This window comes from Amaranthus tricolor, chromosome 16 (genome assembly GCF_026212465.1).
Source record: "Amaranthus tricolor cultivar Red isolate AtriRed21 chromosome 16, ASM2621246v1, whole genome shotgun sequence".
NCBI lineage: Eukaryota > Viridiplantae > Streptophyta > Magnoliopsida > Caryophyllales > Amaranthaceae > Amaranthus > Amaranthus tricolor.
Window position 1 is genome coordinate 5,657,828 of NC_080062.1, and position 27,988 is coordinate 5,685,815.

General features: G+C 31.1%; 2 protein-coding genes across 3 annotated transcripts; one reads left to right on the top strand and one right to left on the bottom strand.

Moving 5' to 3' along the window:
* The first annotated feature begins 477 nt into the window (after positions 1 to 477).
* LOC130803128 (uncharacterized) lies at positions 478 to 10,460 on the top strand. 2 transcript variants are annotated; one of them, XM_057667314.1, is made up of 6 exons: positions 478 to 918; positions 3,104 to 3,541; positions 4,698 to 5,159; positions 6,616 to 6,736; positions 9,593 to 9,665; positions 9,944 to 10,460. In XM_057667314.1, the coding sequence occupies exons 1-6, from the start codon at positions 612 to 614 to the stop codon at positions 10,136 to 10,138; spliced, it is 1,596 nt and encodes a 531-aa protein (XP_057523297.1). In that variant the 5' UTR covers positions 478 to 611; the 3' UTR covers positions 10,139 to 10,460. The 2 variants fall into 2 exon arrangements, with proteins under 2 accessions (XP_057523297.1, XP_057523298.1); XM_057667315.1 differs by having other exon boundaries at positions 479 to 918; positions 9,995 to 10,460.
* A 6,079-nt stretch (positions 10,461 to 16,539) lies between these two features.
* LOC130803129 (peroxidase P7-like) lies at positions 16,540 to 21,315 on the bottom strand. Its single transcript, XM_057667316.1, has 4 exons — positions 20,876 to 21,315; positions 20,285 to 20,476; positions 19,686 to 19,851; positions 16,540 to 17,309 (listed from the first exon to the last, which is right to left on the bottom strand). The coding sequence occupies exons 1-4, from the start codon at positions 21,101 to 21,103 to the stop codon at positions 16,924 to 16,926; spliced, it is 972 nt and encodes a 323-aa protein (XP_057523299.1). The 5' UTR covers positions 21,104 to 21,315; the 3' UTR covers positions 16,540 to 16,923.
* Positions 21,316 to 27,988: the final 6,673 nt, after the last annotated feature.

Below are 27,988 nucleotides of genomic sequence, written 5' to 3' on the forward strand. Positions count from 1 at the left end.
TAATAATAATAATAATAATTATTATTATTATTATTATTATTATTATTATTATTATTATAATGATAATAATAATAATAATAATAATAATAATAATAATAATAATAATAATAATAATAATAATAATAATACTAAAATAGATAATAATAATCATTATAACTATTCAGATCAGATCAGAAAGTTTCAGATCAGACAAGACCAGATCAGACCAGACCAGATCAGATCAGATCAGATCAGATCAGATCAGATCAGTCAAGATCAGATCAGATCAGATCAGATCAGTCAAGATCAGATCAGATCAGACCAGATCAGATCAGATCAGAAAGATTCAGATCAGATCAGACTGAATCAGACCAGATCAGACCGAATCAGATCAGACCTTAGTAAATTCAGATCAGATCCAATCAGATCAGACGAAGAGAACATGTCCTTAATTATTTTAAGTTATAAGTGAATTTGTAAATAATAGCATACGTATGTTAAAGTATCTCACAAGACCCAGACACTCCCACTCTCAGTCTAACGCCTTTTAACTCTCTGGAAAATTGTCGAAGAAGTTGGTTCCCCACTTCCCCGCCACTTTTAACTCCCTTCAAACTTCCACATTCACAACAATGGAATCTGAGAAAACATCATCATCGAGACCGAAGAGAAAACCCCTTTCGGATTGCACTAACACTCTCCCTAATCGCCGGAAGAACCCTTCGTCTAATATTCCCAAATCACAAACCCTAATTAAGCCTCTGAAACCCTCTCATGTCACCGCCGATTCCATTAAAAACAAGCAATTGCCCCCTATTTGTAGCACCCCGAAAACGCCGGCTAGTACAGGCTCCAATAATCTTCCTGGTTTTCAGAATGTTTTTTCGATTCTTCAATCGCCTGAACCTCCTCTTCCTCTTACTCCTGTTTCTGATGCTGGTACACTCTAATTTTGATGATTTTTTTAAAACTTTTTTTTAAATTTATTTTTGGATATTTGTTATTTCAGTGTGATATTTACATGATTGTGATATGTGATTTTTTGGTTGTTTTCTAGAAATTGAGCTGATTAGTTATGGGTTTTTGTAAATTATTATGTTCATTTAATTTTGTGGGTTTTAGCTGTTTATGAATATTAGCTGATTTGCTCGTTTGATTTAAATTTTGAGAGTGATGATGAGTTCTTTCCTATTGTATTTGTAGACCTTGTATTTGAGTGTATTATTGATTGTTGATGTTGATGTTGATGTTGATGGGTGAAACTTGTTTGGTGTTGGTTTTTGCTGGATCTTTAGCCTAGGAATTAATCCGAATTAAGGGAGAACATTAGAAGGTATAAGGATGGCATTATATTATGATTGTATATGCTCCCAGTAGGTGAGGGGAAGGTTGAAGTTCTTAGGAAATTTTAAGATGGAGACAATAATGCCAGAAGTGAAAGGGATATTTTTAAAACTTGATTTGCTAGATTAGTCGGGAAAAATGAGTACCAAGAGGAAAATATTTGTGAATGATCACATGAGTTGAAAACTTGCAGCTGACCTACATGTTTCAGTTTAACGCTTTGGTATCGTTGTTGTTGGTGTTGTTGTATGTCCATGGTTTAAAGTCTTGACTCTTAAAATAATTATATGGTTTGTTATTTGTGACTTGAGATGTTTCTTTATTATCGATGGGGTTGGAGACTTGTAGTTTTAGGGTTTCAGATCATAATAGATTATAATAAATTCAATATCTATTTCAAGTAGTTGATATTTTTCTTGCCATTATGGGTCAAATGGAAATGATATCTTTGGTTATCATAGGGGTAGAGTAAAGTTGTATATTTTTCTCAAATCCTGCGAGCTATTTAATGACATTGGAATAATGAAATGTTATTGTAACATGAGATGTTTTAGTTCTATAATACATGAGTGAATCTTGAGATGCTTGGAGTTTGAGGTTTGGGAAATTACTCTCTTTTACTCTCTTTGTTTCCTATTAATATTCCCATAAGGAATATCCACGATAATTAGATGAAATCTTTGAAATGAAAGTAATGATAAGGTAGATTGCTGAATAATAAATTAATGGAAAAAAAATGTGAGCCCATAAGATTTAGAGTAGTTTATTGTTATAAGATTTAGAAATGAGAAAGCTAGGTTTTACATACTCGTAAAAATCGATTAGGGGAATAGTATCACGTGTCATATGATGTACTTGTGTCGTCTCTTGTATGGGGACATGTTGGGTATGGGGCATTGGTATCAACTATCAAGTAAAGTAAATTTGCTACTATGTAGAGTGACATATAAACAAAGTAAAAAGCAATTGCTACTCTATTGAATGTATGATGGTGAAATTAATGCAACACACTTCTACCGGTTTTTCCTGTATCCTGATAATTTCTTGGATGAGTCATTTTATCACCCACTTGTTGATCACTTTTATTACTTCTTTGTCAAAGAACTTGTTCTGCATGTGTTCAGAGTTTGATCGTGGCATCATCTAGTAAATTATATGATATGGAGGGAACCTTTTGAATCAAATTTGGAGAACCAAAATATATGGAAACCTGTATCTTAATGGTTTTTACTTTTCTTCTTTGATACTTGTGTGTAGCTCACGTGCTTCTTGCATGGTAAATGTTCATTTTCTCGACATTGTTGATGCAAGGGTTTTTACCAGCTTCATGTCAAATGTTGACTATTTGAGTTTTGTTTATGTCATTGATACTCTTCTAGACTCCAACCTTTGCAATTGATTGGAAGGTTGTAGATAAAACTTTTACGTGATTTTGTATTGTGCACTATGATTTCACATTTCATTACATTACGTCACTCCAATGCCATTAAGTGGCTCCCACCTAAGGTGGGATTAGGGGGTCGTGTATACGCAACCTTACCCTTGTTAGTGATGATACTAACATAGAGGTTGTTTCCAATCAACCCGTTGTCGCAAATATCATGTGCAATTTTACATTAAAAAAAAAAATAAGTGCACATGATTAAATGAGTCTTTTTTTAATATAGACCATTATAGTCCAAAACAAAAGAACCGTATATATACAACATGCTTTGCATTCGTTTCATTTTTTGATTGTGCAACATTTACTGAGGATTTTAAACTTTTTTGTCTATTTTAGGTGGTGTAGATAGCCGGAAACCTAGGCTTCCAAATGAAAAGAGACAAAGAACTGCAACAAGGAAGGACAAGGGAAAAATGATTGCAGATACTCCTAACATCGAGTTATCTACATCTCTAACTTCTAACCCTCTACAGATATTATCATCGTCTGCTCCTTGTCATTCCTCTCAGTCTAATACTCAAGCTCTTGCGAGTCCTAGTGGGAATGCTCAAACAATAAAGATTTCAGAAAAGAGTCCTGGAGATGCTTCTGTCACTCAATTTTCTACTCCTTTCTCATCTAGGTATTCTCTCTCTGAGACTTCAGCAGCTGATTGTCTAAAATTGCCTGAAGAAAAACGGAAGGATAAGGGAAAGATGGTCTTGGAGAATTCTGATATCGATGCATCTGAACCCTTAACCCCTCATTCTTCTCATGCATCACTTGCGGCTTCAGGTAGTTTTTCTCTCGTTTGAGTCTGAAGTTTTAGACGCACACATCTAGGACTGAAAATTTACTGAATGTGTTGAATCTAGTTGTATCTTGTATTTTGGCTCTTGGCCTTTTAGTCTTGTTATCCTTCGGTACTCGCCTAGTATAGAGGGATAAGGGAGTAATAAAATACTAGAGATGAGAATACTAGGTTGCACAGATGGGTAAAAATCGGTGTGGGAATGAGTGTCATGTATCATATGAAGTACTTGTGTCGTCTCTTGTATGGGAACATGTTGGGTACGGGGCCTTGATATCAATTATCAAGTAAAATAAATGTGCTACATATGTAGAGTGACAATGTGACATATAATTTAAGTACAAAGCAACTGTTGTCTAATTGAAATTATGATAGTTTAATTATTGCAACACAGTTCTACAGGGTTTTTCCTGAATCCTGATCAAATTTTTTAATGTGTGATTTTTTCTCTCCCACCTGCTGATTCCTCTAAACACTTTCTTGCCAAAGAACTTGTTTTGCCTGTGTTTGGAGTTTGAGCATGTCATCTTATAGTAAATTATGTGGTTTGGAGGGAACCTTTGGATATAATTTTTGTTTGGTATTAATGTGGTTTTCTGTTTTTTGTTCTTTGATTTTCAAAGTCATGTGATATATGTCCTATAATGAATACAAAATTACTGAAATATATTGGGAACATGATGATTTAAAACCGACATCTAAAAAGTGAAAACCACTTTATTCTGGTTTCCTATTTTTTGAAAATTGGAAATAAAAAACGATAACAAACCGGCCCTTAAAATATATTGAAACCTATATCATAACAGTTTTTGCTTTTCTTCTTTGATACTTGCACGTAACTCAGATGCTTCTTGCAAGGTAAATGTTCATTTTTCTACGTTGTTGATGTTAGGGTTTTTACTAGTTTCATGTCCAATATTGACTATTTTTAGTATGGTTTATGTCATTGATACTCATCAAACTTTGCAATTGACTAGAAGGTTGCTGATAAAACTTTTAGGTGATTTTGTATTGTGCACTAGGATTTTGACCCTTAAAATATTTAAACTAATGGGACACATATACAGCATAATTTGCATTTGTTTCTTTTTTTGATTGTGCAACACTTACTGAGGATATTCAATTTTAATTTTATATTAGGTGGCATAGATAGTAGGAAACCTACGCTCCCAGATGAACCGAGTCTGAGAAATGCAACAAGGAAAGATAAGGGAAAAATGATTGCTGATGCTTCTATCATTGAGTTATCTGCATCTTTAATTTCCAACCCTCCACAGATATCATCGTCTTCTGCTCCTGGATATTCTTCTGAATCTAATAATCAAGCTCTTGAGAGTCCTAATGTGCATGCTCAAACAATAAAGGATATAGGAAAGAGTCTTGGAGATTCTTCAGTACTTCAAATTTCTACTCCTTTCTCATCGAGGTATAAGTTGTCATCATCTACTTTTGATGCTCTCCCTCAGACTTTCACAGCTGATTATCAGAAACTGCATGAAGAAAAAAGGCAGGATAAGGGAAAGATGGTCGTGGAGACTTTTGATATCAATGCATCTGAACCTTCAACCCCTCATGTTTTTCATGCATCACTTGCTGTTTCAGGTAGTTCTTCTCTCATCTATGACTTAAGTCAAAACGCACACATCTTAGATAGAAAAGTAACTGAAAGGTGTTGAATGTCGTTGTATCTTGTATTTTGGCTCTTGGCTTTTTAATACTACACATTTAAGTGCCTGGATAAAGTGTGAATAATAATGGAGTAAATTAATACTCCAAAAATTGGAGCAAATATTTACCCCTGGGACTTGGGGGAAATATTTACCCTGTAGGCTGTTCCTCTGCCTTTACCTTTTACTATTCACCTCTCACTATCAACACCTCCACGAACCTATATTTGCCACCATTTCAATTAATGAATACTTTGAAGAAAGGTAGTGGAATCTTGAAATGTGGGTCTGGTATTCAGATTGCGGAAGATACAACAAAGGAGGAAGCTTTGTAGAAAGAGAGGTTAGTTTTGATGAATTGATGCCATTAGTGAAGGGGGTTTTGAGGTTTTGAATGCATATATGGATTGTTTGACCGAAGATTATGTTAATTGATTGATTAGATGGTTGAATTACAATGGTTAGGAGAAAATGTAGATATAAGAAGTTTATAACGGAAGTTTTACAACAAATCTGCAATGGTTTGAAGAGGGAAGAAGATTAACTTTTTACTAGAGAAAGAAAACCCAACTTATGGAAAATGAGCATTACACCGTTACTATATTTTGGAGAAGTTTTGCTCTATAAAATTTATTGGGAATCCAGGCATGGTCGAGCAGGCTTTTATTACCTATTGCTGGTAAATGATGCAACTGCATGGACACCTTCCTATGCGATTTATGATGATGCATTACATGTCTGTTTATCGTGGATATCAGCTATGAGCATCACTGGTATGCTTACTACCAACCCTTGTGAGCTATATTTCGTATTGGGAAGAGGGAATCATTTTGTGAAGTATACGATCTTATGAATCCTTTCCTGTTGTGTTTACATATGCTGAGGCTTTGGCATTGTTGCTGACCTGTTGTCATGTTAAATTTTCTCTGAACTTGTCACTGTATTTAGATATGGTTTTGTTTCATTTGCAGTACCTTTTTTTTGTGTTATAAACTGTTATTCCTGCATCAGAAAACTAGTTATGTTTTCTTGAGAAAAAGTTACTTTTTGCTGTTTCCAACTGCAACATAGGAAGCAATTGAATATTTAAAAGCAAGTAGTTATTTAATGATTTGAATGAGTAGGTCGATACATCATACATGCTTTATTATCTTTAGCATTTTTCAATGTATGTATTTTGTAATTTGTATTTTCTAATATAAGAAGATTATGATATGCAAACCTTTATTTGTTGTTGTTTATTGTTATCTTGTTTTGTTGTGAAACCGGAACTTTGATCTCATTCTTTATGAATATGCTATCTATCAATTAGATTTCTGCTTGGCTGTTGTTTCATGTTATGCAATTTGTTCCTGTTGATATTTATGGCGTTTTATCTTATTACTCCAAAGGTACCCGTGAAAGACCTGTAACGGTGTATAATCAAAGAAGAGGCCGTCCAGGAAGAAAGCATGTGGATGGAATGTTCAACGTGTCTATGAGTTATCATCCTGTCAAGACGAAGAAAAAAGGGTAATTGAAACCTCTCTTATTTATCTCCTATTGGCCGAGGACTTTTTTTTAATGTCGTCGCTAAAGCCTCTAATCAGACAAAATTTATAAACACCCTTAATTAACACTACACATGTGTGGTGGCAAGTAGGGGGCCGATCCACAGGGAGATGAGTTGCGAGACTTAGGGCCTCTTTAGGCGTTGCGGGATCATGTATTGGAAGATCGGATACGGGTTAGTTTATAACTATAACTACGAAAATAACAAACAAAGAAGAACCGAGATGGGGTTAACTCGTGACGGCTATCTTTAGGCGTTGAGGGATCATATATTGGAAGATCAGATACGGGTTAGTCTACAACTATAACTACTAAAATAACAAACAAAGAAGAACCGCGATGGGGTTAACTCACTTGTGACGGCTATCCTATGGTAGAGGTTTTGATTTCCTTTAGTTTGATTAGAGAGAAGTGGAACACAATACTAAGGATCCGATCCTGGATCGGGCTTTGGATTACCTCCGAAAATCTCATCCTCTTCACTCTCATGAGTAAAGACAAGAGAATCGGGCCACAAATTCCACTTTCCGTCAATTCTCCCCTGCTCTCGTAGGCGGAGGGGAAAACTCCTAGTTGAAGGGCGATTGCAAGGTTCAACACTATTGATCCCTTGCACCCGACTCCATTCATTGAGCAAGGGTTTAGGTTGCTCCGGGATCCAACCCTCGTTGGCCTTTCAAAAGCAACCATGACAACCCTCTAGCAATGGATGGAGCAACCCTTCTCCTAAGTGTCCATTTAAATTAATATCAACCAATATTCCACCATAAGGGTTGAGCTAACCCCAACCCCTAACCAACTATTCACTACTCATAATCACAATCATCAAAACCATTAACAACATGTATTCTAAGCATTCAAACATCAAAAATATAAAAATGAACAAGACAAGAATAAATAATCAAGAGCAATTGAGAAATATAAACTAACTAAAATTAATAAATAGACAATGAAATACTAAAAATAAATGAGATTAGAAATTACCCACAAACTTTGAAGAAGATTTAAGAATAAATGACAAAAACCCATAAATGCTCATCACCGAACTCCATTAAAAGCCTTTGAAGCTTCAAATATACCAACAAAAGATAGAAATAACAAAATATAACCAAAATAAACCATAAAATTAAAGACTTGATGGAAGAAATTAAATTAGACGTAAGAAAAATTACGGAAAGAAAGCTACGGTTTAAAAGTGTAAAAAAGGAGAAAGGGAAACGAAGAACAAAAAAAGGCTGCTGCCTCTCTATTCTGTTCGCTGCTTGCTTCTGTTTAAAGGTTGTCAATTGTTTGAATTGGGCCTTAAAATTAAAGTTTATGAATAACCCAGGCGGAAATACAACCCAAAGAAAAGTAGCTCAGATGGTGAGAGGCGCTGCATGCCTGCTGCCGGTTGTGGGATCGATTCCCTTCAATAACATTTTGCTGCGTTTTTGGTTGCTGTGTTTGCACATGTGGATATTATTGTCATTTTTGAAATTATAATAACTTCTTCGTTACAACTCCGAATTCGACGTTTGAACAGTCTATTTGAAGCTAAAGAACCCAACTTTATATATGTTGCTTGGGTTGGACTCCTTTTCACCTCTTCCCCTCATTTCTTCCTCGGATTGATCCATGCTTCCTCCAAGCCTCCGGGGATATTCAGTGGCGTCTCTCTAGCATGCTTTAAGGCTTAGAAATAGGTGATCTATCTACAAAAAACAAGCAACAAACATGCAACCCTACAAAAGGGCGTAAAACTAACCAAAAGCAATGAAAATGCACGGAAACTAAGGAATAATCAATCAATATTATGCCCAAATATAAGGTAAAAACGAGGTTTATCACCTACCCCTCCCAATCCATGCTTTTCTTTTTTTCCTATCTAATGATTTTTATCCTATGTTTGCTGCTTTGCATTTCTACTATTGATGTATGATGAAATGGCTTTATCTATTAAGAGGAGAATACGTGTCCTAGTAATTGCTTTAGTTTTAGGTTCACCATCAGAATAACCAACTACAGATTCACGCTACTTGAAACAGATATCGCATTATTTCAAAGTTGATTATGTGAATCATATGCAGTGCATTTCCTGCCTTCACAATTTCATCTTCAGCGTGTCTCTTGCCTAATCTTGCATAAATGAAAATGGTACATACTTGTCTTTAGCCGAAGATTTCAAACAAGAAACAAAAATAATTGAGAAACCGAAAAAATCAAATAGTAAAAAGGTTAATTTGTTGGAGTGAAATGAAATTGAAAACTCCAAAATTATAAGAACGAAATAGACGAAGTTTTGGGGGTGGATTTCTTGCTAGACTTGCGTGTGGCACTGATGAATTAGGGTTTAAGGAGAGAGAGAAAATGGAAGAAGCTGCAAAATCTAACGTGCAAAGGGTCGGTATGGTTGGATTAGGGTTGGGCTTGGTGGGAAGGGGTTGTTCAGGGTGTGGTTTTGTTGGGTGCAGTTCTGTTAGGGGTAGTTAAGTAGGTGGGAGGTTATTTTGGGTTCCTGATTGCCCTCATGTAGAATTTCTCTTTCGTTGATCATACGAACTTCTAGATAGAGGTGTCTTCCCCTTTGTTGAATATAGAATATATGATCACAATGTCTTTAATGTGATGGGATGTGCACAGAAAGGGGAAAAAATGTTTTGCAGATTGGTGGGGAAGGAAAATATAACTCTAACAGTTTCCTTTTTACCTGATCTCGCCTAAGTTTGAAAGATTCGGAGTCAAACAAATCCATTTCCTTGTTTAAATGTCTGTTAAATGAAAGTTTTACTCTTGTTCATTTCCTCACCACTCTAATACACAATATGTTTCTTGTAGATCGGGACTTGCTTATGAGGGAGATATTAACCAATCTGGATCACGTTCAGACCCTCTTCCAAGGTGTAATAAGGTTAGTATCAGGATGAGCTTCCTTTCAAATCAAATTCTTCATTTACTCCTGAATTGTATTTTTTTCACGTTCTCGTGAAATTTTTCTACCTTATATTTTGCGATTTGTACATGTGTTCCCTCCAAAGCTAGTTTATGAAATCTGTATTTTTGTTTGCCCCTTTGAACTTTGTGTGTTTTCCATTTATGATATACCGACATTTCATAAGTCATGTTTATCCCGGGAAATTGAAGTTGCACATAGTTCATTAGTTTATGTTCTTCCTGTGTCGATCGAAGGTAAGTTTACTGGAATATTCACCAACACTCGGCTATTCAACGTGTTTGCAGAAGCAGTCTCGTAAAAAGGATGATGGTTCAGTGCATGAAATGCCTAAAGAAGAGGTAGAAAAACTGAGATCATACTATGCAGACATAGATGCTTTTGAACTGCAAGAGGAGGAAGTATCCGACAATGAACGGGAAGAAAAATAGGCGCAAACGTTAGGTTTTAAGAGCAAGAATAGCAGGTTTTGTGTAGCTGCTGGTGTAATACAACTAGATAGACTCGTTAGTCGTTAGTCGTGAGTCGTGAGTCGTGAGTCGGTGTAAATCAGTAGTGTTCTATGGTGTTAGTCAAAAATGCATCATTGTATAAAGTTACTTCCAATGTTAAGAAGTTAATAATAAATAAATAGTAGGGGGTTTAAGTCTGTAAATAGCGTAAACTATTATTGATAGCTACTTTTTGTTTGGAAATTCCATGCGTAATCCTAAACTTTTGGCTTTTCGATGTGGTAAATAAATATTTTTATAATCTATGTGGTGACTTTAACCTTCTAACTTTTCCACGTGGTGACTTTGACCTAACTTTTCCACGTGGTAGACAAAATAGAAGTTTTTTTTGGTTAATATTATGTTATTTTTACCTAAAGTAATGACATTTTTTTTAACATAAACATTGTGATCATCCTAATTTTTCACAGAAATACATTGATTTTCTTTTTTTTTTTTTGAACAGAAGCTATCAGTGTTTAGGTTGTCATCAATTTCATTTGAAATTTTTTTTTGGTTGTCTCACTGGAACTTCTAAATCCTTTGTCGCATAAGAAGCACACTGAAATCGTTCGAGCTCACTAAAACAGTTGAACTTTTAAGGATTTGTCAAAAATAATTCTGAGAAGATAAATAATTAAGTATTCTACTATACTTTAATAAGTTGTCTCCTATACTTTAATTAACAATTAAAAATTTAGAATAGCATATTTTAAATATTATACATGGAAATTTGTGTTAAATGTCTTACTATCATTAAAATTAAATTTTCCTTTAAAATATTGTTTCATAAACATCTAATTGGGAAATTATGTGGAAAAATGCTTAGATTAGATAAAAAGATAAGTTAAATATGTGGATAAAAATTACAAAAAAATAGATGAAGGTCATGACTGAAACAAAAATAAAAGAATTTTAATGGAATAGATTAACAAGAAAAGTGATACAAATTTTGCGAAACAGAGTAATCTAGATTGGATTTAGTTATGGACATTACCTAGTTATAAATAGAAAATGTAATAGTGTGAATTGTAGCCGATAGTTTGTAAATATTTAAAGTCTTTTAAAAATAGTAAGTATATTAGTCTTGCAAAATTATAAGTACTCTCTTTGTTGTAAAATATTACTATTTCTTATTCAATAACAATGTCCCTATTATTTTTTGCATGTTATTTAATATATTTATTAAATGTTTAATATCTCTGATCATGAATAATAAAAAAAATTTATAACAATTATTAATAAATTTTATATTGAGACGAATTAAATAAAATTTTACTTGACTATACTTTAAATTATAGATTACGAATAAAATATAAATTAAAAGTAAACTATATAATTTACTAAAAACTGTCACAGTTATACATTGCATAAAGTTTAAAAGATAAGGAGACCATTTGAATTATTGTGTGAATGACATCATAAAAAAAGTAATAACAACATTTCCTTAAAATAGTGTAGTAAGTAAAACGAACAAACTAGAAAAAAAAAGAGTGATTATTTTTCAAGGATATATATATATATATATATATATATATATATATATATATATATATATATATATATATATATATATATATATAATATGTTATTATTTAATAAAAATTGCTCAAAACATAAAGTGGCTAAAAAGTTTGTGATAAAAATAAATAGTATTGTAACCAAAAACAGCATAAAGTGACAGAAAATAAAAGAGAGGATAGCATGTGAGAAGGGGGCATCTATTTGCATTTTGCAGCTTCTTTGAGACTCAAGCTTATATTACTATGAAATAATCATCAACTACTTAATGGCCTTTTATTGAATCACCTCCATAATAATCAAATGGCTTACCGAATCCATTTTTCAGAAAAAAGTTTATAAGCCTTTAATAAAAAGTGCTTTTGCTCTTTTTTCCTGCTTTATACTTTCCTTTTTTTTATTATTTTTTTTCTTTTTTCTAGTTTATATAGAGAAAAACATAGTATTGATATCTAGTATAGGGCAAAGAAAGAAAAGACTAGAAAAAAAAAAAAAAAAAAAGACGGGATTCAAATTCAGATTGTACATGAAAAATATAATCTAATTATATCAATAAAACAGTAATTGTTTTCAATTTTCATGTTAGATTCACTTACAAAATTAAAATATTGTTAATAAAATTATTTGTTAATTTTTATGTACAATTCTTAGGATAGTAAATATGATTATCTTTGAAATTATGTGTGAATTCTAGAGAGTGATTGATTATTCATTAATGATCTAAAAAAAGCCTTCTTCCTCCAAATAAGCTCTTGATATCATGTTAGAATTGTAGAAGAGTTTGAAATATTATTGTGTATTGAGTCAATGAGTTGGTTACATTCAGACTTGTCAAAATTAGGATTGAGTTAGTTTTGAGTCGAGTAGTTCCACGTTCGAGTCAATCAATGTGTCAAGAATTCTTCTAAATATTAAATTATCAATATTTATTTTCGAAAACAATGTAAAGAACATTTTTGTTTTTTGAAATAAAATATTTTCTTATAAAAAGGGATCAATACACAAATATTATGACTCATAAAACAAAAAGTGACTAGAACTGTAGTAAGTTTCAACTATAAATGATAATGTGGTACTGAAAACGGGTAAAAACGGTCAGATTTGAGTTTCAATCGGGTAAATTTTAATTTTTCGCGTTGGGTTTTCCGAGTTGAGTCATTTGTAGTGCTGTTCAAATGTGACCTGACCCGACCTGAAAATCCGAACCGAGATCGAAAGTTAACCGACCTGAAAATCCGAACCGAGATCGAAAGTTAACCGACCTGAAAATATGTTTCTTTTTTAGGTTTATTGAACCGACATTATCCGAACCGAAGTTGCGCCCGATCCAATTTATGACCGAAATTCTTAAAATCGAACCCGAACTGCAACCGATTTTTATAATCGACATATAACAGTTAACCGAGATTACCCGAACCTAATAGTGACCGACCTGAATCATTCTCAAAACCGAACTTGATCCGGCTAAAACTGACTTAACCCGAACAAATTTTTAATCGAAATGCTGTAAATCTGAACCAATTTTAATATAGAGGTATGATCGAGTCATATTCAATCATCTTATTAGTTAATCTAATAAAGTAATAGAAATTTTAATAAATTAAATTTTATACATAAATGGTTTCATATATTTAGAGTTAATAATCAATGGTCAATGTTTATTTAACTATTTTTAATCAAATTTGATAAAAAATGATAAAACTTTAATTTTAATTTACAGTCAAACAAGTAAAAGTAATAAAGTAATAATCACTAACTGATTTGCATTTTAACTATTTTACCTTAATTAAGGGGAATCTTATCATCAATCAAAAAATGTCTAACAACTTAATCTGATATTTACTCGATCTATAGTAATTAGTAATACGTTGTCGAATTCTACTGGAAAATAATACCCGAACCCGATTTGTACCCGATAAAACCGAACCAATTATTATTAACCGATGACAGTCCGAGACCGATTGACTACTTGACACGAACTTCAACCAATACCGAACCGATGCTAACCCGATAGCTCAAATAACCGATCGTCAACTGAACCGTGACTAACCGACCTGACCCGAGTGTGACATGTCGTAACACGCATCCGAAAGATAACCGATCCGAAATACAACTGAATCAAATGACACCTGTCCGAAACGACCCGATCACCCGAATGAACACCTTTAGTCATTTGGTCACAAGTCGAAATTTTCGATTATCCTCCTAATCTCCGTTCGTGTTCCTAGTCGATTTTGGATCGTATAAACTACATGAACCAATTATAGATTGTAGATCGGTTTTAGTGTAGTTTACATCAATTCTCGTTATTGCAATTTTCATCAGCTTGTAAATCTAAATCTTTCATATTTTTTTCCGCTCCTACCTGGCCTATAGGTCATCTTTAGTTTCTCTCTACATCTTTTTATATCCTCAAGTATTAACTTTAGATCTTCCTTAATAGTTTACCACTGCCCATCATAAAATTCTCTTTCATCTACTGCTCAATATTTGTTTCCCTACTACTCAATATTTGTTTCCTATGCTTTAATAGTTTACCACTACCCATCATAATCCTATCTCTCAAAGTATGTTTGCATTTTCGTTACTTGCATCCTCCTATATATGATTAGCATTTCTAAAAGCCTGATATTACTATCCATATAGCTAGTATGTATTGTTAATATAATGATTATTTGATAAAAATTGTCCTTTGTTTTTTGTTTTAAGGGTACATCTTGATCACATTATATTTCAATGATCGCTATAACTTTATATAAAAGCCAAATGATAATGTGATATTTCATGTATTTTATTTTACTTCGATTTACTGATTACTTTCAGTGAATTACTACATTTAACTCTAATAGCTCTTACATTAAAAGTTCAATTATAATATTTACAACCTAATCTCATGAATCTTAAATCTTATATAATTAAAAATATAATATTTAAAATTTTCATCTATAAATGATTTATCTCATCAAACTTTTTGGCTCATAGTTAACTACAAATATCCGAAGTAGTGAAATCACCACATTAGATAGACCACCACCGACGATAATATTAAATAGGGATGGGAACATTATTCAAATAAGATTGCTATCAAATGAATAAGCACATGGTGGCACCAATGAATTACCAACTGCGATGTTTCATCAATTTTGTCCTACCCTCTAATCTTTTTTTCTTCTCTTTTGGGAGCTATAGTGTACTTTTGCTAGAACAAGTGAAATTAAAAAAATGTCACTAATTTATATTTTAGTGTAATAATTATTGGTTTTTATTTTAAATTATTTAGTGATATTTTATTTGGCTTTTAATGACTTATGTAAACGTTACTATAATCTGTAGTGGCATTCATAAGAAATGACACTAGATCATATGTTACGAAAAACTTTAATATGATTTTTTTTATTATATTAATAAAATGTCTAATAAATATCGCTAAATCTGCTATATATACCATTAGAAATTTAAAATTGTGATATTTAAATTAAATATCACTAGATTTATCCTAATAAAAGTATTATATGCTACAATGATATAAATAAATGTCGTTTGAATATGAAACTTAAATACTATGATCAATTGGCAGCATTGCTGGCGCCTGTATCCACCCTTGGACGGAGTACAAGGTACTTACTTATACATACATCACAGTATGTAAACTAAACAAAAGAATTATCTATGTTCATTGTCATCTTAGCTGGCTTTCACGTCCTTTTGTTTGGGTCCATACAATTAGGAATATATCCATTCATCATCATGTCATGACTAATGAGACGACTCGATCAATTGGCTTAATCACATGCCATTATTTACTTGCTAGGAAGTTAACTCCATCTTTTCACTATAATGTACTTGATCAATAATTGTTAAAATTGTCCATTTGCATGTTTTTGGTGGGTTTTAAGTATTCTCTCATTGAGTTAATTTAAAAAATAAAATTTAGAGTTTTGGAATTAATTTTAATTGAATAGATTAAAAAATCAATTTAACTAAAAGTTTAAGTTGATGTTTGAAGCCCCACGATATGTTATAGACTCTAACACGCCCCTTCAGTAAAGGCTTTTGGGCTATAGGTGTGAATGTATCATAAGCTCTGCTTATATATGATGTTGAATATTCCACTATAATTGAGGAATAATTGACATTCAAATCCGTGACTTCTAATAACTAATTTAATCAAAAACTTAAACTGATGGAAGACACCCCACTATATATCACATAGGAGTACGATATATTATATACTTAAAAGAACATGATTAGATACTCTAACTAAAAGTTAATAATCTTTCATCCATCAATTAACAGAGGATCAGCGTGTAATGATACCATATAGAATTGTATATAGCACGATAAAATAGTATGATTTATATATAAAAAAGTATCCTTTTATATAAAGTACACTGATGTAAATGTATCACTTGTTACTTGTGTTTGCTGACATGTTATAAAGATAATAGCATTGGCATGGTGGTTCAAAAGTTTTTTTTTTTTATATTATTAATATGTTTATTGATTTTATTTACTTTTAAACTAAGATGCAAATAAAAAACATTATTTCAAGAATTTTCCTGTATTTGTATGTACAATTTTATAATTGAATAATTTTTTAATTAGTTTCTTTTTATGTTGAGTATTAATTGTTAACCCTGATAAATTAAGTTTTTTTATTCCTTTTTATTATACTTACAACTAATAATAATATTTTTCCATATAACATGTTACAATCAATTGTAAGTATTTCGGAACGGAAGTAACATAATTAATCGCTCATAATTTACAACAATTTATATCTGTAAATTGTGAGACATCTTGTTAATTAGTAGTACATGTCACATGAAAAATTATTTGGACTTATATAAGTCATATAGTATGTCATGAATAAATTACAATTATTTTCCTAAATAAATTTCAAATGTACATTAATAAAATGGAGCAATTCACGCTCCTATACATCTAAACACTAGCTTGTGTGTATTATAATTTCTGAAAGAACTAAAATATCATGATATAAATAAATTTCATATACAAACAACAGATTTATAAGTCATGGGTTTCAATGGCTGCAACTTCCTTCTCTTCTGATAAAAATATGGTATGCTATCTTCCAACTTTTCTCAGACATGTACTATAACCTTTATGAGCGGGATTAACTGAATATAACAAAATAATGACGATAAAAAGGAAACAAGTAAATGAATAATTAACGTAATTAATCATCGCGATTTGCGACAATTTTCTCTAATTTCACCTTGTGTACCAAGAAGAGGACTAATATCACCCATTTTAATCATAGCTTTTTCAAAACTCCTATAAAATTTAGAAAGATCTCTTGAGAATTTTCTTACAATTGGATCAGCTTTGTTGCTATTATAAATCTCTTGATCAGAATGAAGTAAACCCTTTTTAGTTAATAAATTCTTGTAATAATAATTATCAAAATGTGATGGAGTTCTTAAGTCTAGTCCTTGCAAAACGTCGTCGTTTCCAACTTGAGGGCATTTACTTTTTAGTGTTTCGACAAAAGGGGGACTAATATTGTGGTCATTATAAATTCTTGGCCTAAATGTTGCGCACCTTGCATAGCCAATTGTATGTGCTCCTGCAATAAAATCATGTATTTGTCAAACTCAAATTTACTCGTTTGTTACTTTAAATTTAATAAATAATTATAAATTGAAGTAGTTGTTTAAGAAAAAATAACAATAAATAATATAACTTTCTGTTGATCGATTTTTCTACAATAATATTAACTTTTGATTAATCATAAATAATACTAACTTAGGGTGTATTTTTCTAGATTCATCAATCTTTGTTTAACCATTAATTTACCTTTGTTTTTTTTGTCAAATAGTCTAATATTAACAAAAGTTAGTATTATTCTAGGCAAACACCCACCCTAATTTGATATTATTCATAGTTAATCAAAAATTAATATTATCGTAGTAAAATCAGTGAAAATTTATATTTTTCATAATAATTTTTCTTTTTTATACTTCATTCCTTCTATTATATTTACTACTAATAGTAATATTTTTTCCACACAATATGTCACAATTATAAGATGAGTATTTTAGAATGACATAAGTATTATTATGTAGTAAATTCAAAACAATGAAAAAAAAGTATAATTATGTTTGAGGAAAGAAAACAAATTGACATTGATTATGATAAATATATTTTCTTCCTTAGTTATCTTGACATATCATGATAACAACATTTACTATGTTTAGCAAAAGTTTGTTAGTAAAGGATGTCATAATAAATATGTTGTTTGTCATCATATCATATCTATCTTTATGTTTGGTTCTAATCATAACCTTCATTATAATAATGGCATATCCATATTTGGTTGACATTGCCTAATTCCATTCCAACTACTAATATAATAGCATCATGACATTTTGTAAATCATTTTTCTATGTAAATCATTCCAACTGCTAATAGTGAAAAGTAATGAAAAAAGATCCTAATACGATATCTATAATTTTGGAAGTGACATATTCTTTTCAAAAGGATAACACTTGTTTTTACGTTTAAATTGTCATTGAAAAAAATCACTCCCAAAGCTAGATATGTCACTCATATTATAGCTTTGTGGGTAATTTTTTTCTGTGACAGTTTGAACTTAAACATATTATCTTATTAATAAAATAGCCACCCTCAAAGAAGTGTATGTCACCCTTGAAAGACTTATTAGTACGTTTGTACTATATTGCTTATACAAAATGTTTAATAAACTATTGATGAATATTTTTGTTCTCGATTAAAACTTTAATTTTGAAATATATATATATATATATATATATATATATATATATATATATATATATATATATATATATATATATATATATATATATATATATATATATATATATATATATATATATATATATATATATATATATATATATATATATATATCACAAAGGAAGAGTATTAATTTAATGTTAAGATTAATATTTAGAAAAATTATTTGTAAAATTTGTTATAGTAATAAAGGAGAGACACTTGACAAGTATGCAATCCTTTTAATATCTAATAATTCTACAAGCATCCATTCTAATAAGACTATCAAGTGTACCAACCTTTCTTATCACGTAAAGTTCTTTACCAAATTGACATTTATAAAAGAATATTAAAAATAAATTTTTTTTTAGTGTAAGTAAAGTAAACCATCAGAATCCAATAAAAATATTATAATGACCAACATGTGAATAAAAGTTGAAATTAAATGACTTCCACTAATCCTTCCACTCCCTTGTTTTTACAATTTTTGTTTTTCTTATTGCCAGTCCTAAATACGGATAAAATAATGACCGAACGGAATGTAATATGTATATATAGTTCACTTAATCTAATAAAAGCTTAAGTTGGGTTGTGGGGTCTAAGTCTCTTGACCATAAATTGTAAAATTTTGGCTTTCTTCTGACATTATAAATTTTTGCGAAACACGGTGTTTTGAGAGATTACTTTAATTGGGCTGGTCTATAAAGGAAATATAGTAAATTTTAGTAAATTTTTTGGTAGATGTTAAAAATATTGTAAGTAGACATTTAGAACATCGTAAATACTTAAGTACTTAATCGGTTAACATTAAATATATATTATAGTAGGCATTAAGGATATGGTAAGTATGCTAGTAGGCTAAATTTCTCGATAGGCATTAAGTATGTTATAAGTTGGCATTTAAAGTACTTTTTCGGTGGGCATTAAGTATACAGTAAGCAGGGATTAAGAATAATCTAAATAGGCATTAAGGATACAGTAAGTGGACATTAAGGTTGAATGAACTGGGCCTGAAAGACGTCTCTCAAAGAGACGATTTCTTAGAACATCGACTGTTCTAACATTTTATAAAATTTACTTTTAAAAAAATACAAATGAAATAATGCAACTTTATAAAAAAAAGGAATAAGAATAAATAAAGATAAAGATATAAAAAAAACCTGAGGATAAAGAAGAATAAACATACCAGAAAGAGCCACCAAGTCCTTAAATGAAAGACCAACATCATGAAAATTTGATTTAAGAACACTGATATTAGAGGAAGGTGCTGGGATAAAAATATTGGCAGCTGTTATATTTGCTGATAGTGAGTCTCTTCTTCCCAGTTTTACTTCCCATGTGGGCCCTCCTAACTGTATGTATATACGTACAATTTTATTTATGTATTAGAAAATACACCGACGAAATTACTAGAATCTTAGTAATAAGAATATTACTAAATGCATGTCAAAACAAATATTAATAAATGACCAATAATTAATGAAAGTAGTTGACTTAGTCCAATATTATATTCCTACTTATGTAATGGTTAATTATGCTTACCTATACAAAAGTGTATTTAGTCAATTTATAGTCTTCATAATTATATGTAAAAATGTAAATAAAAATATCAAATTATATTATACTCCTATTGTTCTAGCTTAATACTATGTTGGGTTAATGTAGTAATAAATAATAAGTATACACATAATATAAAATGATGCATAATTAATAAACGGTTAAGAAATTCAAGAAAATATTCATCTAAACGACATAAAATTGTTAAATTTCAAAATTAAAACTTACATGATAAACGGAATCACGAGCAGCAATAGCAAGTATATCAGCACAAGAGACTACAAGTGGGCAAGCCTTCTCCAATCGAGCTTTGATAATATCTACTACATCAAATGCTCTTAAAGAATTTTTATTAGGAAATGAGGTTTTTTCTCCCGTAAATGTCGCATTATCGTCTAATAATACTGATCCATCACATCCCTACAAACATAAATACAAATTTCACATCAATTTAAACTTCAAAATTTCTAACAAACAACCAATTGAGTATGAGCCAAATATATTATAATTCTTTAATTTATCAATAATTGCATAAATAACTATAATAAACATGACAAAGCAATCATGAAAATAGAGAACAAACATAAATTACTCACAAACTAAATATATTAAACTCAAAATTCCCAAAACTATTCACCAATCACTTATCATGGTCGTACTCGGTATATTATGTTCATAAAAACTATGATCAGACTCTAGGGAGGGATGGAAGACAGCAATATACCCATATCCATACAAATTGGTTACAAGCTCGATATATTGTGATTCGTTAATTTATTTAAATTTTTGTAAACAAATAAAAAACCCGAAATAACTCACATTGACGAAGCAATCATGAAAATGAAGGCGAAGCAAGGAGGCACCATTCCGAGTTTCATTTTTAATAGCTTCAACAACAGTATCACGAACAATATCAAACACTTTTGGGCAAGTATAATAATAAAAATCAGTTGACAATTGATCATTACGAGCTTGAATGACATTGAAATGACATAAAATGAGCATAAAAATGTATGGTATGAAGCATTTGATAGAAGAAGAAGCCATGGAAGAAGAATATTGTCAGTTTTTTGGTTCAGAAAAAAGTGCAATTTATACAGAAATGGACTGTTTTATATAGTGAGGTAGACTTATAGTTAGTTTGCTAATTGGTAGTAGTAGACAATACTACTAGTACAAGTGCGTGAATATGATAATTCATGTGTTGGTCCAATAAATGTAGCTTAGTATCGGCCGCCACTATGTAAAGTTGTGGCACTAAAATATAGGTGATAATGAAAAAAGAGAGCTAAGTTTTAATAATAGGTTTAGAGATGTTGATTCGATTTATTTGGTCGATTATGAATTAGGTGTTTTTTGTCGGTTTAAAATTAGGTTTTCTCTCGATATTTATTTTTACATAATTGTTAGTCCATTTTGATGTCAAATCAAATCGAATTTGGTTACATTATTATCATTTTCATCATTAATTTCAAAAATAGGGTTTGGATGAGGAAAGATAGAAATTGCATACCCATATCCCCTTCAAAGAGACGGCCAGAGAAATGTAGTCAATTTTACCCCAAATAATGAGAGCCCTTTACAGAGAGAAATATTAGTGACAAAGGATTATTGGGTCTATTTTAAATACCTCTAGGCGCATTTTGTATCTCAAGTCAGATTAATTTCATTTATTTGGTATATTTAAATATTTTGGCTGCTTGATTTTGATTTTCATTATTACCAATTGAATTTGGGTATACTCAATAATCGAATAAATATTAAAGGGCTATAGGATGAATATATGACATTTTACTTAACTAACCCTTGTTTTTTAGTACAGCAAAACCACGTTTAAGACATCAATTTAGGAGATATCTCACATGCAATATTTGCATAATTCCATGAAGTAAAAATACTTTTATAATACGATACTTCTTGGTATGTTCTATAATTAGTATTGAGGAAAATCATGGATTAATTAATTTGGAATGATCGGAAAGTGTGAACGTTGATCCCACATCGTCAATGCATCGGGGAAGTATAAAGAATAATTATAAGAAATTATTATGGACTACTTTTCTTGTTAGGTTATTAACATGAAAATTAAAGAAAATTAAATAGCTTTGACTAATTTTTTACTACAGTATGTGTTTTGATTTTTTTTATTATTATAGATATTGAAATTGATCCAAAATATTGCTTATGTACACAAAATATTATACTTTCTCTGTTAAAAAATGGTTAGGGTTAATATAAGGACTACTAACTATAATTCGTTTGATTAGACTCGTATTGAATCATTCTTAATCTAATCCAACTGATCCGCTGAATATCAAATTATACCTATTTCGAAAGCTTTTTTATTTGATATATATAATTAGGAAATTTCAACACAAAAAAGTCGATAATTTTTTAAAAGGAATAAATTTAAAAATGTGGGATATTTGAAAATGTAAGGATGCTAGCAATTAAAGAGAAAGGAAAAGGGACATAGAGGACCAAGAGTGAAAGAGACTTAGCATTGTTGCTTACATCTTTTAGATTGGCTAAGCACATTTATCTTGCTATAACAATTTAGGTTGAAAAAGAAAAAGAAATTGTTGGGCAATAATTCTTGTTATGATAATATCACGAAAAGGATAACCAAATTTTTGTGAAAGGTTGCATCACAACCAAAAGGTACGTAAAATTAAAGATTAAATGCCATATTAATTGGCTTGATTGCATTATTGTAGGTTAAAAATATTTATACCATTTGGTAATTAATTAGTGATGCTATGTCACATTTAATTTGTCTTATTTTATATTTTATTTCATTTTAATAAATTTTTTTTATTTTTATTTTTAAATATGACGTCATTACTTTCAAACTTTAGTTATTTTCTCATTTTTATTTCTAAATATTCAATTAGTTTAACTCATTATAGAGTCTTTAAGTTGTTTGTTTTTTGTTTGTTTTTGCATGGCCTACCATGAAAATATAAACCATTATTGATTGTGCATGTTCAGTTGATGGATATTGACAAATTTGAAGCTGTCTAGTCCAGGAAATGGCCGAGATTTTACAATTTATTATTACAAATCGAATTAACTTTATAAGAATATCCATTTAATTATTTTATATGTATGATTTATCGTCTTTCATTACACCTTAGATCTTGATGAGGAAGAGGATGAAGATGATGAGGATCCACCCTTAGTTGATCTGAATTCGATCTATTGTTGATCGATATTAACTCAACATATGCCCATTTACTTTAGATTCATATTCAACGTTATGTGAGTTGTTCTGAAGAAAGAGACGAGGATATATCCCCTGGTAATTTTTACTAATATTAATTAGTGAATTTTCTTTGGACTTATGATTTGGCTATCTCTCCTCCTTGTTAGGGTTGTGCACATGCCCGATTTTAAGGGCATTCGGAATAGCCAACCGTGTAGAATCTCCAGAAATAAAAGGCCTTAAATATCAAATAGTGGTTATTCAGGCCCGGTTCTAAGCAACACTATTTTAAGTAATTTATTTGTAAATTTTGTATATTTGAAGTAATTAAATGTTACAATAAATTTTGTATTGAAACTTTTTTTATCTTCTAATATATTGAAGGCCCCATTTTAAAAGACATATAAAAATAAATAGGACCTCTAAAATCTTTGCTTCGCCCCTGATTGCGCGAATTTATTTTCAAAATTCTATCATGGTATCCGAGCCCCATTTGTTGATTGGTCTTTATAACTAGACATTTAATCTTACTACTGGTTAAATGACTTTTAATTAGATGTTCATCCCCAATAGTTTTGTAACCCTTCTGAAGGACTAAAATTCTAAGAACACTCACATATAAGGGAGAGTGTTGAACTATCGATTATTACATATTTGTTAGCTGTCCCACATCGTAGAGAGAAGAGAATATATCTTTCTTATAAACTAGAACAATAACTCCTACTACTAAAAATTAATTTTAGGAAAAATTACCCTGAATAATACGAACTTTCACTGATTTCCCAACAATAATACGAACTTTCAATTAACCATGAATAATACGAACTTTGGTATATTTTTCCCGCTGGCATACCAATTTACCTGTTACCGGTAAACTTACCCATTCTTTAAAAAAAAAATTTTTTGCTGATAAATAAGATAAGGAAACAGACACAGGAGTGCCGGACCTTCTCCCTCACGCAGCACTGGTTCTTCAATCATCTTCCTCAAGCTCGTGATTTTCATTGATTCTTCTCCCTCTCGTTCTCACGCATCAACTACAAAGATATCATCTCATTCATCAAAACCCCAAGAAATATAGTCCGACTTTCACACATCCGCTTGACTCGACCTCTCCCATATTCTAATGGCTGGCTGAAATTGGATTATTCAATAAAATTTAATAAAGCCCCATTAGTATTATCCTACGGAAGTGTTCCAAATCCGGACGAGTATTATGCTAATTTGGCATGTTTGGGCGAAGAGTCTTAATACTCTATATAGCGTCTCGAGATAAACAAGTTTGTTGAATGATACCCACTAGAGAGTCCGACTTATTGGTAAACTCGCACATTGTACCTAGAAACTGTTGTCTTCAAAATAATTTTCAAATTGTGAAATATAAAAATTAAAAAGAATAAATGTACACACAAAGCATGATCAGTATGTTTATATAATTTAGCATACTCGAATCTTTGAACAACTTAGAATATCTGAATCCATTCATAAGTTGGCATGATTGGTAAACATCAGTAATGTATCAACAAAATCCCCTATATGGCTATATGGGGTCTGACTTCTGCACTAATCCAGCCCCCTTACAACTTCAAAGAATATTATCAATCGAGCTCCTTTATCAAGTGTCAAAGAAACCCATTTTATATTTCAACTTTCATGGCTAACTGAACCTCTTGTATCTTGCATTTTAATGGAGTATCCCCATAACACGGCAGGTCCGAGTCTCAGTAACACGACTTGATGAATTTTGTAACACCCGATATATCCGAATCGTAAAGCTCAGCTTGTCCGTACTCAATGTAATTCGGCTGGACATTATCATTTCTGAGTATAAGTTGATATACCTCGCTTACCCGTATCATGGAGGTTGATTGAAAATTTTTTAAAATTTGTCAACTTCGAACCGGGGGTCCGACTTATCAACTTAGCAAAAGTTAGCAAATGAGGAAGATGAGGCTGCTGAAAAAAGCTGTCTATATACCCATTAAACTGATGAAGAAATGGATATTTATAGTTTCTCCAGTTAAACAACTGGTTAGGTATGCCAGCGGGAAAAATATATCAAAGTTCGAATTATTCATGGTTAATTGAAAGTTCGTATTAGTGTTGGGAAATCAGTGAAAGTTCGTATTATTCAGGATAATTTTTCCTTAATTTTAATAATTTTTTTTAATTGCAAGGCCATTTCTAAATTATACCAAATGTTGGTCAAATAATAAACTCCACTTACACCATATATCTTCTGTTACAAAAGACTAAAGAAGCACAAAAGTTGAAAAAAAATTATATTTTTACTAATGGACGGATTAAGAACCTCACATTCAAAAAGTCTTCTAGTTGCTATAGAATCACAAAATGATAAGCAAAGCAAATAAAGTTGAGAAATCAAAGCAATTGAAAACTGAATTGTTTGAAATCAAAGTGACACTATAATACCACATTAATTTGTAGTTATTGATAATTTAATATTAGAATAAGTGTAAGAATATAAAGAACATTTGGCTTTGAACATAACTGGTACCATAAAATAAGGAGCACCCATGAAACATACATATGTTTGTTGATCATATCACACATCGTTCTATGATAACTAATATGTAAAGGGAAAAACAACATACTCAATTTAACCAAATTAACTTTAAATGGTTTATTTTGGATGAGGTCAATAAGGAAAAGATTTTAATATTACAATTGTATGCATGATTTGATGAATGTTGCTTCGTTATTCTTCTTGTAAGCATGGTTTGATCAAACAAGTTAAATTCTCCCCCACAAAGGTGGTTTTCCCTTCTCACTTTAACTCTTACGGTCCGTTTGGTTAGGGTTATTAAATGGTGGTAATAGAAATGATTTATAGTGTAAAATATCGTCAAATGTTCCATATCACTCCCATGGTAATGAAACTTTGATCACAAAAAAGTTTTTTTGTTTACAAATTTCCATTATCATCTAATACTATATTTTCCAATGATAATGCATTGGAATGAATTTCATGAAGAAAATGAGATGATTGAAGTTGGACAATGCAAGCATGACCATCAACATAGTCAAGAGAATTTTCAACCAAAATTACACTAATTTTTCATTCTTATTACCACCGTTTATTACCATCTACCAAACAGGCCGTTAGAGTTTCTCTTAAATGTTTATGAGCATCAACAAGCTTTAATAGCTTTACCATACCGTGAATTCAGTCTCTATGAGAAAACATTCCTCAAGTTTCTCAAAAACATTCACGCATGCTAAAGCTCAAAATGATGTCCTAACAACCTTTGTTTGCCCGAGCAAGTGAGTTGCTTGCTCGAGCGAGTAGCCTACACACCTTCGACCTTGATTTTAACCATTTTTGTCGCCCAAGAAAATATAGTGTTGCTCAACTTTTCTCCACAGCCCAAGCAATCTTTTTGCACCCGTGACAGATTGATACTTGCAATAACATGATTCTCTTGCGATATTCTATATATCGTAGTTTTTTGCAAGCAATATTTAATCTTAATTCTTCAGATGACAAGAATTTAGAAATTACTCACTCTCAACCAACACTATGTCTTCCTAAAGGGAAATTACTCTTGAAATGTATTGTTTGTGGTGATGACTCACAGCTTGTAAGACTTCAAGATTGCCTTAGCTAACATTCTATTCTCGATTGCAAGTTTGTATTTTCCCCTTTTCCTTTAGCTATATTGACTGTTATTGTTCTTACATTGAAGACAGTTTGTTGATCATGTATGGGAAGGGAATTAGAAACATGCTAATTTGAAAATCTAAAAAGGCAACTTAGGCAAAAATAGAGATTGAAATAGGCTGATAACTCAAAAGGGCAATTCCTAAATTTGGAGATTTTTTTTTAGTACGGGTAGGCTGAGGAAAGAAAAAGGAAGGTATATAGTGAGAATCAAACTGGAAATTTTATTTGAGAAAAGTGATATATAATCTGACTAAGTCAAAACTCAATTCTAAGAGAAATTGGAGTATTAATATCGAGTATGGTTGAACAAAAGGTAATGTAGTTAACCCACCTTGAAACTTGATGTTGGTTGGCCAATCAATCTTAAAGGAAAGGACAAAAGGTTACCAAGTTTTGGTCTATCAATTAGAGAGTCGAAGCAAAAGAGAAGTGTTGAGTATGGTCCAAAATTTGATACCCAAATTTCTTGGCCCAACCCACAATATAATTGGCACAAATTTTGTGGCCCAACCCGCAATATTAAATTGGCTCAAATATTCATGTAAGGTCATTGGAGTGCATGTAAGAGATTAAGACTAAGGCTAGGTGCCATAAGAGGTCAAATCATGGCTTCATAGGCTATTAACATTCACAAATTCTTGTGAGAGAGACTCTAATTAGACCGATTTATTATATATTTTTTATAATATTATAAGTATGTATTAAGAATAATGTAAGTAGACATTTAAGAAATTGAAAGTAAGTATTAAAAATACGGTAAATAAACAATAAGGATAATATAAGTAGACATTAAAAATACGATAAGTAGACATTAAAAATACAATGATAGACATTAATCTTTAATGGGCTGCACTTGAGATACGTCTCTCAAAGAGACGGTCTCTTAAAAGAGTAGCTGATTAACATTTGTTGCCATTGCCAATGCCAAATTATATTACATACTAGGCGTTAGTGTTTCACGGTTGGTTATTAGTTGATTTGATTAGCTGGTAGTAATAATTTTTATGTTAGCAGAATATTTTAATATTAAAATATGCTGTTA

Coding starts and splice junctions, on each gene's coding strand:
- LOC130803128 (XM_057667314.1), top strand. CDS start 612: ATGGAATCTGAGAAAACATCATCATCGAGACCGAAGAGAAAACCCCTT. Junction 5,160..6,615: donor TGCATCACTTGCTGTTTCAG/GTAGTTCTTCTC, acceptor ATTACTCCAAAG/GTACCCGTGAAAGACCTGTA. Junction 9,666..9,943: donor CTCTTCCAAGGTGTAATAAG/GTTAGTATCAGG, acceptor TGTCGATCGAAG/GTAAGTTTACTGGAATATTC.
- LOC130803129 (XM_057667316.1), bottom strand. CDS start 21,103: ATGGCTTCTTCTTCTATCAAATGCTTCATACCATACATTTTTATGCTC. Junction 20,477..20,875: donor TTCATGATTGCTTCGTCAAT/GTGAGTTATTTC, acceptor TTATGTTTGTAG/GGATGTGATGGATCAGTATT. Junction 17,310..19,685: donor GGACTTGGTGGCTCTTTCTG/GTATGTTTATTC, acceptor ATTTTATTGCAG/GAGCACATACAATTGGCTAT.